Raw genomic sequence first — 13,747 nt, 5'->3', positions numbered from 1 at the left:
CCATGAATGAATATATAATTACAATTTGTCCTTAGTCAATATAAACATATGTGCTAACAACCAAAGTTTAAAGGGGATGGATAGTAACTGATCAGCGGGAATCAGTGGGAATGCTGGGGATGATTGTTCCAGTCCTTGTGGGATTCATTTAAGAGTACATTATACATCTATTGTTGTGTGAAAATATTATTTGCTTCAGAATGGTCTCATATTCAAGTAATGTGCAGTTTAATGTTTCCAGGTTAGCATGCCTGTACAGTGACGGGGCGATTAAACTGCACATTACTTGAATATGAGACCATTCTGAAGCAAATAATTTTCACATAACAGCAGATATATAATGTACTCTTAAATGAATCCCATAAGGATTGGAACAATCATCCCCCAGCATTCCCACTGATTCCCACTGATCAGTTACTAGCCATCCCCTATAATGTAATAATTAGCCAATTCTGCTTGCACTCCCTCCAACCTCCCCCCCCCCCCCTCCACCCTCATGGTATTCCACAAATGAGACATCACTATGATACTGAGAACACAATGCACAGATCTATGCAAAGTTTCATGAATTGCTGTAAGAATTCACCAGACACCGCTTTCTACCTAAAACCAGTATCACACTTTGCAAGCACCATCACAAAGGAATAGCTTAGAGCATCATACTTTCTACTCCCAAACTGCCAGTCCACTGACCATCTATTCATTGGTGTCTATCTATGCTATGGGTATGCCTGACTTAATAAATGATAGGAACATGGCCACACCATCCCATGAAGCGAGCACAGCAGATGCTGAAAACTCACAAGGAGAGGAGCTCAGCTAGGAGACAGGAGGAGCAAAAAGGCATCCCGTCCCCCAGCAAAGGAGGCAACCCCGTGAAGGAATGCGAGGCTAAGAGTCTGTCCTCCCAGTACTCCCACTGTGACCTTTTCCTTGTCCCTTTGAACGCTGGCTATCAATAATACAAGATGGCTGGACATATACACACACCACAGGATCACACAGCCACAGTTTATCTATGCCAGACTGGACATTTTTGGCAATCATAAAACTGGGGAGATCCGAGATACTGCTGCAGTTATCCGACTTTTCTCATGACTGTAGTTATATTTGTCAGACTGCAGTTATTGGCACAATGCATTGTGTAGCAGTAAAGGAAATCCTTGTAAAACTGTAGCCCTCTCAAATATTGAATTGGTGATAATAGGATGTTCTGTCAACATTTTAGAAAGCAGTTAAAAAAATTGCAAAAATTCCCTTTAGCATCAGAATAGTCTACAGACTGGAGATTCCAAACATAAAAAGGTTTTACTAACAATTTTTCATCTTTTCAGAAAAAAAAACCTCATTAATTATACATGGTCCCACATCCCATTTGTGTAGTTTTCAAAGAATACTGCCTGTGAAAGATTTTCTCACTATTTCTCTTTAAATTTGTAACTGGGCTGTGAAATAGTTGTATACACACCAATATTTGTATATCACTACACATTTACAACCACTCAACTGAAAGCTAAATGGTCATTTATCATACAATGCATTACATTGTGGTTTCTAAGCACAGCTAGAGTTTTGATAATAATGCTATATGGAAATAAACTATAGAAATGGCACTATGCATGATTACTCGTGCAATAAATGCATTTTGTAATTGCATGTCAGATTAGCTGCAGCAGCCATTACTAAAAAGAATATAAAAAAATAACACAAAGCAAGCTTCACTGAGACCCATATCCTATCCTGTTTGAACAGCTGTTCAGCATAATAAGGTATACACACAACAAATAGGATTTACATAGTATCTAACTGATTTATTTCATTTTTATTGACATACCTACCACTTGATCACAAATGTTTTGGTCTTTATGTGAATTTAGTTATCTACTCAAGATTACACTATGATCCATGGTATCTGTTCAGTTCATCTTTTTTTCTCTTTCTTTTTTTTTTTAAGGTGGGGGGGGGGGGGGGGGATGGGTAGAGGGTGGCATGATTGTAAAATTAAGTGCTTTATGACAATGATTACAATACATGCCTCACACCATTTTGTACCAAAATGACCAGAACTGAGTTTTTGATGTCTTCAAACAGAAGTGGAAATTATTATGCCATGTATCGACACTTGAGAGAATGCTGCCATGTAAGAAACCTTACTAAACAAATGAATTTATCAATATTATTTGCTCCTCAGCAATCTGTACAATGCAGAGATACTTGTGCATGACTCACTACTCAAATGTAAAGTGGCTACTTTGCTGGATGATTATGTGCTTGCACATATATTGTATGAAAAAGATTCTTCAGCATTTATGAGGGACTCAAAACCTACAAAAGGTAATCAATCGATACTCAAAAGCTTTGCAGAATTATCAAGTCTTGGAGAAGCACCTCTGTTTGAGAAGGAAAAAAAAACAACAAATACAACCCATGGCAAATATATGGCAATGCAGTGACAGATCCAGAGGGGGTGCACCGCCCCCTCTTTATTTTTTGTCAACAGAAAAGAAATAAAAAGAAATAAAATGGGGGGGGGGGGGTGCATCCCCTTTAAGTTTGTAAAGGAACCTCCCCTTTACAGAATTCCCTAGATCCGCCCCTGTAATATATCGCATTGACTGAATACAATTGATACATTCACTGCCAGTAAGTGAGTATCCCAGAGGAGCCTTGATTGTTCGATCTTCATCTTGGGGCAATGTTTGCAGTAGTTTAGCGGAAAGTGATAGCTGTTTGTGTTTGTTTTCAAGTGTCTAGATGCACTCTATCACTTAGTTAAATGATGCTTTACAGTCCGATTGCAGTATGTCAGGGTACTACAGAGTGCTTTGGAAAGTATGCCACTAAAAGCATACAAAACGTATGATTATTTGAAAGGTGCGTGTTATTGCTCTCTTCCATATTAATCTGCAAGTTTGAAGGCTGCATCAAAATATATATCATACCTGTAATAACCCTGAAATCTCAAACCATAATGCACCGTGCATATTTGCTCAATACATACATTATGTCATGTGATGAAGACTTAGAGCACATGAGCATAAATAGAATATTTCTCTCTGCAAGCATAGAGATCTTCTTTGCTTAAAGTTCAAATGAGAAAGTACTTATTTTTTTTCCTAATCCTCCACCTGAGTCACATTGTGTTATTTTGTCTTGCTGGCAATTACTTTGAGTGGGAGGAAAGAAATGAACCACTTAATGTGACGTAAAGCTGTCGCCATGACGATTCATTAGCACAGATAAAAACAAGAGTTTTTCACTACATCAACGCACAAGATGTATCGATGACTTTGGGGTGTTTCGCAATCTAGTACAGCAGCGATGATCATTGTACACAAAAGGGGTCCTTCACTGGTAAGGTCCGAAATGCTGTCTACATATCTACTGCAGTCAATTCCAATCCCTCTGATTTAGATAATAGTTATATGGAAATTGACTCACATTCTAATTTTCATTTATATTAATGAATTCCTCTCTTTCTGAATGGATGTCACAAGACTGAACAACTATGCGAATTACTCTGTCCTTTAAAGGTCCTGTTTACCTTTGGGAGCAGTGATTTAAAAAAAAAAAATTTTCAAGATATCACTTTTGATGCATATGTGTTGGTTAGTTGTATCACAAAACATCCTACCATATAAAATTTTTGCGATTAAGTCTAAAATATAAGGAGATATCACTATTTTTCTCAATAAACCTTAACTGCAGATGGTTTGGTCAAAAAACATTTTTATTATAACTATTGTTCACATTTTGAATATTTAGCAATATTAAACATTGGTTATACTAATTCAAACTTTTACATTGGTTGCTTCTATCCCAAACTCACATTTTAGAACTATTTTGAAGCACTAAAGCTGGGTTTTTGTTTCATCTGCAAATGGTAAATAATACCTTATAAGGCTTAATGTTCTCGTTTAGGGTGTAATACACCTGCTAAAAAGCACAATGCACACACATGCAATATTTAATGTAGAACTTATGACAATGTAACATTGGCAAATCTTCACCGCGATTTAGTTGCTGATAAATTTTATCACATTATTTGCAGTTTTCAGGTCTATCACATACTAATTTTTTTTTTTTCATAATCTTGCAATTTTACAAAGCATGGTGAAGTCTCTAATTATGTTCACAATTTGGTAATGCAGCTTCATTTCATTGAAGGAAATGCCCTAAATTTCCCTAAATCATTGATTATAAACATTCTAATATAAAAAAAAAAAATCCTGGTCACATGGACTTTCTACATTGATATCAGCTTTTCCTTAATAATCCTGAATGATGCATCCTTTCATACATCATATTCATATTGTATACGCTGTTATTTTCATGTACGGATATTTTGGCAAATGAGGATATCATGGACATTTTTGCATAATGTTGTTTTCGCAAGCTGACACCAAGGCCATCACACGTGCATCATTACTCTAGGACATGGTGACATTTTCGTGCATTGTCCCACAATGATTCGTGAATTCGCCAACAATTCGCAGTCCAACAGTGATTCATGAAATTTGCAAAAATTAAACCCCCGCGAAAATAACAGCTTATACAGTATGCCATATTTTATTTCATATGTTATTCATATCATATTCATTGATCACACTTTTATTCAATCAATGTAGGCAGGTTTGTTTTCTTTTCTCTTTAGCCATTCCTCAAAGTTTCCTCAAGAATTGAATGCCACTGCTGCCCCGCTCCACTTCCAGTAAGTATGTTTCCCACCCTCCCCTCTTCCTGTCCACCTCCTCCCCCTCCTCCTCCTCCCCCAAATTACTAACCTTGTGTTCAGTGAGGGCCACAAAGTCACACAGCTCGTCTTCGTTGAGGCCGCGCATGACCACGCAGTTCAACTTTACTGGGTCGTAACCGAGATCCAGCGCTGCCTCTATTCCTTTCATCACGAGGTGCCAGCCTAGGGAAGAAAGAGAGGAGGAGGAAGAGGAAAAAAATAATTGATTTTGATGTGAGGACCAATCAGCTTCATCTGAAATGAAGTCAACACAAGTTGCTTCTCTTGCCTGAGAAAGGAGAGATCCAATCCCATATCCAAAATGCCATTTTCATTTTGGAAAATTCATACATCTACATCATGCAATCCACAGAAAACAATAAACCATGGACCCTACCACGTAGGGTCCATGGTCTGATGGCATTGAATATTACAGCCCATCCCATGAGGCAAGACACATAATATCTTTTGCTTTTTTATTGGCTAGAATACTTTCTTCTTTGATAGGAAACATAAAAGAAATAGTAGAACCAGCATTCTTTATTGCTACAATCGTTGAGTCAGTTTGCATGTGGTGACCTAGTTTTGAATCAAATTGTCCAGAGGGTCAGCTTTAATTTGAATTCCTCTCAACCCACTTTATTGCCCTGCAGCCTCATGTCATATTATTATTTATACAACACCTCTGAATGATGTCGAATTGTGATTGGCCAAGAACATGTCACATGACATTCAATAGAAAATACCTATCAAACTCATTGAGAGTGACAGCCATGCAATAGGCCCCTGGCATAGGCCTATTGAACGGCTCGAAGGTACTATAGCACGGCTTCGCAGGGGGCTACTATTGCACGGCCGCTCACTGTAGAGTTCCAATTCTGTGGCTCACACTAGCAAAGCGCCAGCAAATTAAACTACGTGCTGGCCGGCTGCGCTGCGCTGCCGGTAAGTCTCACAGACCAGGCGCGGCGCGGCGCACGGAGTACTGCAACGTTAACGTGTACGCGCAGCTACCTTACCTAGCTAGTTGCATGTATTGCGGCCTTATCTACTGCTGTGTTTTTACTTTTGACTCTGATCTGCTACGTGGACCAAAGTGATCCCAAAATCAAGACTTCATTTCAAGTTGAGAAACCGTAATTTGATTATTTTTCTGTGTTTTTATACAAAATCATTTTGGAAATAGACAAAGTCTAGACCTACTACTATAGATCTACCGACATCTCAGATCGGCCTAACAGTCAGGTCTAACTCGATCTAACGTTAGTGTAGAATGGATATAGACCCTGCAGAGTTCGTGATTCCTGTGACTGTGTGGTGGAATCATGACGAGTGTTTGCAAGCAGTATACACAGGGTGGTTTACAATTCTCGGCCTAATTGTTACATTTTTGGGCCTTCATGAGTTGGCGGTCACTAATTTAGTACTGTGATTGTGGACAAGGTGTTGTATAAAACGAATAATTTATGATTTTGTTCGTGCATTGGGGCACGTAATATCGCACTCGGCGCGAGATTCGCCACTGGTCTATTCAACGCGGCGCTACGCGCCTTGTTGAATAGACCAGTGGCTTATCTCGCGCCTCGTGCGATATTCGTGCCCTGATGCACTCACAACTCATAAATTATTCGTATAATATATCGGTACTTTCACCTAACTACTTACATATCATTCATTAGGGCAATTCTCATTGCTATAAAAAAAAAAAAAAAAAAAATGTGACATGAAAACTTGCGAAGTTATACACTGCAAGTCCTGATTACTCTGAAAACTGTAGATTCTAAAATAAAGATCACAGTTTCTGGAAAAACTATGCATTCCTGGTTTACTACAATGTAATTCAGCAAGGGCTTTAAACAAAAAGTGGATAGGAAAGTCCAACAAGTAACTGTGGAAGTTTACTGCATTGTGTGTTAAATTCTAATTACACAACACCTTGCAAAGTTTTGTGTAAAGCTAGACACTTCAAATTCTGATTTGAAAGTTTTCATGCTCCTGGTAGGGTTGCTAGGCAACTTCAGGGTGCGACATAAGCACTTGCCCGATTGCCCGGGGCAAGTAAAAATCAAAGTCGGGCAAGTGTTTTGGAACAATGAGAAAAAATGCTTGCCCGAATTGGGCAAGTAAAAAGTTTTGAAGCCATCATCAAGTCCCATCAATCCAACACTAACACTCTATCGAACCAAGTTGTTACTCCCCACATGTGCTGTTTATTCAAATTTGTGGGTTTTATCAAGCCCTTAGCTTTACAAGTGATTTTCTATCATTTTCTTATATCTTTGGACTTTCTTTTCGGGCAAGTAAAATTCATGTTCAGGCAAGTATTCTGCAACAATTTGAAAATCTGCTTGCCCGACTGGGGAAGTGGTAACAAAAAGTTATGTAGCACCCTGAACCTTTACCCTAATTTTGAGAGTTTTCAAGCCCAACAAGAACTACTCTATTGATTAACCAACATCGTAACGGACCTCAAGTGGAAAGACATCAACAACATCATCCCCTCCCCAGTGAATAAACACCCAGGTAATCACTCTGTATTAGATTGGAGGAACATCTGTGCAGATGACGGCACGAGTAAGTGCTGGAGATGATTTTGCCCTTTTCTCCCAGGGTAGCAGACAACATTTGATATGGCGGGAACGGAATCCATACAGGATGAACGGGCTACACCTCGACCAGGCAGGGTTGGTTGAGTAATATTCGAACTATCTCAACAATCTGGTGTGGCACAGATACCCTCTGGGATGTGCTGCAAGGGAAGGTTGTCATGCCAAATCCTGCTCCACCAGAAATATTGCCTGGCACCCTAGTAGTCACAAAGTGCACACTATGGACCGAACGTTTACATGTACCGGTACTCATGTGGAGACGGACTCCTTTGGTGCTTTTCTTCAGCAGCACTACAATGTGTGACACTGATACAGTAGACAACTAGAAATGTTGCCATGGCAACTGGTATGCCTCTGCCATATTGCATTATTTTCCTAATAGGTGTACAGTACATATTGCTGATGTGAGACAACAATTTCACATGGATGGCAAATGATATAGAATGCCTGGTAATCATATGCAATCTTCATGACAATATTTTGAGCCATTTTCAAAATATGAAAAACAGGTGAAACTTTAGCATACATTGTATATTCACTTGACTTTTGACCTCGTGGCCCAACACGTTCTGACAAAATCACTGTGCGGTAAGGCCAAAAAAAAAAAATTGTTGCATTGGCGTAACCCGCCCGACCCTAGAAATTCCGCCGACCCCATGTTTTTTTATTATTTTTTTGCTATCGATATCAAATATCTTGTTGATTGCGATCGCGATCGCACAAACCCGGAAGTGGAAACGGCTCTGGGAATATCGGATGTACGAGGGAGAGATCTAGCGCCTCGCATAAGCCTTCCTTGATCAGTACATCATCTGTTTCCAACACGACACGTACACATAGACACGTACTCTATTAATTCAGTGTATACGTAGCATTCAGACTGCGATGTATTGTGCACAGTTTTGCCGTAGGTTTCTTGTGTGGAGAACTTACATGAATCTGTATATGTGGGACTGTAATAGAGATCGCCGTGTGCGATGAAAAGATCGTACATATGGGTCAATTTGCATCTATCTTATCTAAGTCAAAATAGTAAAATATGAAGTGAAAACATTCAGGATAGGGATTTCAACATCTTTAAATTCTGTGAAGGGGTATAATTCCAGTAATATCGGCCTCATAAATGATTTGTAGAATAGATGAACACAGCACATTCAGTGCAGCAGTTGTAACTGTTTACCGAGCTGAGCACGAGTTTTACACGTAAAATGCAGGTAGCAAAAAAAAAAAAAAAAAAAAATCTGCCCGACCGACCCTATTTGAAAATCTCATGTTACGCCAATGCAACAATTTTTTTTTTTTGGCCTAATTTACAGGTGTATACCAAGCCTAATCACACTATTTACAACTGTATACATTTAGCCATTTCCAGGGAATGGAGAAAAAAGTGTAAATTCAGCACAAAACAGTACATAATTTTAGCATTCAACCTGACCTTTGGCCCTTGATTATTGACCTCATGACCTCATGACCCAAAACGAAGAGAATCAATAGTACATTGAGGGCCTATGTACTAAGTTTCATAAAGAGACAATGTACCTTAGGCCATTTCTGAGTTATGAGGGAGAAAAGTTGGCATTTTTACTCAATCTTTAACCTTACGGCCAAAAATTTCCCCAGAGAATCTTAATTCACTATACATAGGTCCTATACTATTAAGTTTCATGAAAATATGAGATATAAGGGAATAGTAAAATTTTAGCATTGACCTTGACCTTTGACCTTGGGCTTGCACACCCAAAAAGTTGATAGGCACAGCTTCCTCCATTCATACATGGTGTATACATAATGAGTATGCCAAGTTTATGGATACCTCAAACAGATCTCAAGTAACGTCATCCACAAAAATGATTATGGAACGACGGACAATCCAAAAACACAATGCCTCCAGTGACTCTTTGTGGCGGAGGCATAAAAACACTAGAATAAGCGACACAAATTTGTATCAGATGGTAAATACTGACTAATGATTGGTCAAAATGCAATCATGTGACTAATGCAGAGAGGATCTAATTCTGTCATATTGAAAGCAGTGACGTCACATCAGGTAATATAATTTGGGAATTTGACTGGCTGCTGATGGTGTTACAATTAAAATGACAAGCATAGCTACAATGACCATATGATATACCAGTAACAAATAAAATTTTGACTTGTCTATATTAAATAGTGATGTTAACACTTGACAGTTCCTCAGGAGTTAACACTTTTCCCTCAAGACAATATTTTCCCTCAAAACAATATTTTCCCTCAGCTCTGTGTCCTCTGGGGAGAATATCTCTTTGGAATAATATTGCTCCCAGTTGATGTCAAGAGCTACACTTTGTATATTACCCCTCCAAAAGGGCAATATCTGTATAACATTCCACGCAAGTGCTTATATTTTCCCTTTGTCATTATTTTCATGGTTACAGTTCGTTATTCCGAAGGTTCTTTAGTCCGAAGGTTCGTTATTCCGAAGGTTCTTTAGTCCGAAGATTCGTTATTCCGAAGGTTCGTTATTCTGAAGATTCGTTATTTCGAAGGTTCATTAATCCGAAAATGTGATAAGGTTTGTTATTCCGAAGGTTCATTAATCCAAAAATGTGATAAGGTTTGTTATTCCGAAGGTTCATTAATCTGAAAATGAAATAAGGTTCGTTATTCCGAAGGTTTGTTAATCCGAAAAATGAAACAAAGCTCGTTATTTCGAAGGTTCGTTACAGACCCTATTTCATTTTTCGAATCAACGAACCTTCGAAATAACGAACCCTATTTCATTTTCAGATTAACGAACCTTCGGAATAACAAATCCTATTTCATTTTCGAATAAATGAGCCTTCGAAACAGCGAACCCTATTTCATTTTCAGATTAATGAACCTTCGGAATAACGAACCTTTGGAATAACCCCACAAATGTTCATATTAATGAACCCTTTTTCATTTTTGGATTAACGAACCTCTAGGTGTAGGGAATTTGTGTGTTTCGAATTAAGGAACCTTCAGAATAACGAACCTTTGGAATAACACACAGCACCCTATTTTCATCACATCCAGGTGAGGTTGAACACATTACTGTATGGATCAATTTTTTTCATGCATGATATTCATTGAGTCAGGACTTGGAAGGACGATTTTATGAGTAGTTGAATCAGCAATGAAATCAATGGAACGAGAAATCAGTATCAGTCCCATTCAGAGAAAAACTAGTGATTTCCTACTATACTAATATTATATTATGCTGTATTTCTTTCATGACAGGAAATTTCACTTTTGTGAATTGCTTATTTTCTGAATATCGGTCGACTCATGGAAAATTAAAATCCCACAAAGCATATAGTCTATAATGGATATGAATATAAAAGCTCTTTAACATACACATGTTGTAATTGCAACCAGGACCTTTTTTTTTTCTTTTTTTTTTAATAATGTCTGGTCAAGTTGGGACCTGCCAGCTCTACTCTTGCAATGCTAATCAATAATCAAACATGAAATGAAAAGTGGTGCACTCTGTTCTTCAATCGACTCCAGATTACATTTACTCTATCACACATTTTTCAGATGATTATCATTCAGTCATTACTGGACAAAAATTAACCCTTTTCACCCTAAACACCCACTTATCTAATAACCTACAAACTTTTATCATAAGCTGAAACACAAGAAGACATCAAACAAGGACAAAAGTCAATAATCCTCCATCCCTCCCCCCCCCAAAAAAAAAAAATGGCCATCGACAGTAACCATACCCAGGCACTCTGTGGACATTTCATCCCACCCCCCCTCCCCATACACACACATGCAGCGATCATTCCACTTGTCATTTTGGGTAATGGGACGTGATATAACAACTGGTGAAGCAACCTAGCCTGCGGCGCTCATTTCACGTGTCCCACGACAACTCGTGATGATCGCGTAAATTTGCACAGCCGCACTCGTCAATATGCAGGGAGGAAATTGGAAATGCTGCGTGACAAGTGCCAGAGAGAGAAATGACATCTCGGAAGAACTTATTTTTGTTATACACTTTGGAACATTAATGGACTCCTCCAGGGTCTACTCATGACCCAATATTTCCTCCCCACGGGCGCATGATTGACCAAGTTTTCTCGGCTCGCATAAAAGTACGACTCATCGCACAGTATCTGCCCCCATTACTTTCCCAAATGTGATATCAACACAGAATGGAAATGGAGAAAGTGAATCTTGTATGGCTTCTTTCTCGTCACATCATGAACCATCATATTTTTCCCCTTCATAAAATTGAGCCATCGATCATCCATGGTCTTTTTTCTAATGAAACACTGGGGTATATAGATATGAAATAATATGTAAATCTTCAAAGTGTTCAAATGATCAGTTGTAATATTATCATAAAATGTGAAAATATGTGATTTTATTATTCTAAACAAAATATTTCAAGCTTAGTTATGTACAATTTATGTAAATTAATATTGTAAACATAAATTTATAAATATTTTAAAATCAAATATACCATGTACTTGACATCAAATAGGCACGGTCCATTTCTAGCTTCTGTCCGTGTTGCGTACTACTTTGCGTACAAACCACTCTCGCGAGCGAATTCTTATCATACTAATGTACACAGTACTCCATGTAGCTGAGTTTGGCGTTCAGACCGAAGATTACCTGGGCATAAGAGACTCGAATTCTTCAAAGGAAATATTGTTTCTATCTCGATATTTCTGTAAGTACTCAGATATCAAACGAATATGACCTCTACCGGGCAGGGTAAAAACAGGGGACTGCAGGAATATGATTTCGCTCCACTTTGCCGCGCAGGTCCAGTCGGCACTTGCAGTGGCACTGTACCGCAGTCCAACCCCGGCTGCAGCCCCACCGTAAATGACACATAGGCCTACTAGTAGCTAGCCACTTTCCTTACCTCTCTAACATTTACGCTTCCTTTCCTCGGTTCTCTTCGAGGTCGATGCTCGAGGTGTTTCTGTTTTATAACTCATATGAGCGAATGTGGTCGGGATTGCATCTAGCTAGCTTCAGTTTTCTCGGCTTATAATCGAGGGCCACAGCCTGCCTGTCCATGTCAAAAGTATACAGTAACTGCATGCGCGGCGACAGGGCCGACTGCGCTGTGATAGACTGGAAGGGCAAACGCAACCGGGGTATCTACTGTAGATCTTAGTACTGTAGTGCCGTCCACAGGTGTACTGTGCGAATATACAATACGCAATACATACACACACACACCCACACACACACACACAGTACGTAAAAACAATGTCAAATACTAGTACCCATCGCCTTCTTCATGCATCCGAGTAACAATTAGCGTACGCATAACGAGCAGAACATGGCTGGGAAGAGTTGTACCTCGGTGACGTCGGACTCTCCGCCAAGACTTGCTCATTAGCATATTCACCATGCAGATTCACAATTTTTCAACAAAAATTTACGAGCTTATTTGGTGATTTGAAAGTTTGTTTTTGGTGAAAGTAGCTCATTGGAGGTACCAACAACAACATAGATATTTTTTTAATTCGTGAGGACTGCCTCACTTTAAGCAAAGTCAGTTGTCACAAGAGCCATTTTGCCCACCACTGCATTTTGCAACAAGTTTAACTCTACAGTCAATGGAGTAGTTTAAAAAACATATTTGTATCTCATGACACTTTCTCTCTTCAAACAAATTAAAGTCTGTCTTTTCCTAGCAAAACAATTTAATTATCTTTTTTTTTTATCTATTACCTTTTAATGTAATCTATCTTTTTTTTTGGGGGGGGGGAGGAATACATGTACAATAGCTCAATATTGTAACCTAAATGCATAATATGATTTTGAGAATAGACCCTCAATCACAAGAATAAGAATGAGTTAAAATTTGACAAAAATGATTCACACAAACATTTGCTCGGCACACACTATCTAAGGTAAATATTCTAGAGTTGCAAAATTAGAGCGACTATTACCTTGTAGTAGAGCCCTGATGCCATAATACTTGTACTTTTTTCGTGAGAGATTTGATCTTAATTCAAGCAATATCTTAACAAAACAATTTGTCAAAGTCAAAATTTTCTCAGAACATTTATGGTATGTTCTTGATGATGAGAAGACCATAAAGCACAAAATTACCAACTCACTAAAATGCCTGATCAAAAGTCATGCGAAATTATCTGTACTCTAAGTTAAAAGGCCACAGTGTACAGTTGTTGATTCTTGTTCTTTGTATGCCAATATTCTGCTGTCAATGTTCATAAAACCAACACTTTGGAGGTGTCCTTTGCATTCACTTCAAGCTTCCTAGCTGATCACCTCATAGATATGATTTAAAATCCCTATGTTTACCCCCACTTCATAGAAAAGAAGAACATGAAATGTATCAAGACTCTTGGCAGAAGTGAATCACAAAGTTTTCACACCTATAATTTGGTGAGGGTTATCGAAA

At 38.5% G+C, this 13,747-nt stretch overlaps 1 protein-coding gene across 1 annotated transcript in view; it reads right to left on the bottom strand.

The window, feature by feature from the left end:
• The window catches only part of LOC140227079 (molybdenum cofactor biosynthesis protein 1-like), a 47,455-nt gene that overhangs the window by 10,402 nt on the left and 23,306 nt on the right, over positions 1-13,747 (bottom strand). Inside the window, exon 6 of the mRNA XM_072307545.1 lies at positions 4,785-4,918. Coding sequence (XP_072163646.1) covers positions 4,785-4,918 — 134 coding nt within the window. The remainder of the gene's footprint in view (positions 1-4,784; positions 4,919-13,747) is intronic.

Source organism: Diadema setosum, chromosome 1 (assembly GCF_964275005.1).
Source record: "Diadema setosum chromosome 1, eeDiaSeto1, whole genome shotgun sequence".
Classification (NCBI taxonomy): domain Eukaryota; kingdom Metazoa; phylum Echinodermata; class Echinoidea; order Diadematoida; family Diadematidae; genus Diadema; species Diadema setosum.
Note: the sequence above shows the minus strand (reverse complement) of the source record. Positions and strands in the feature narration are given on the sequence as shown.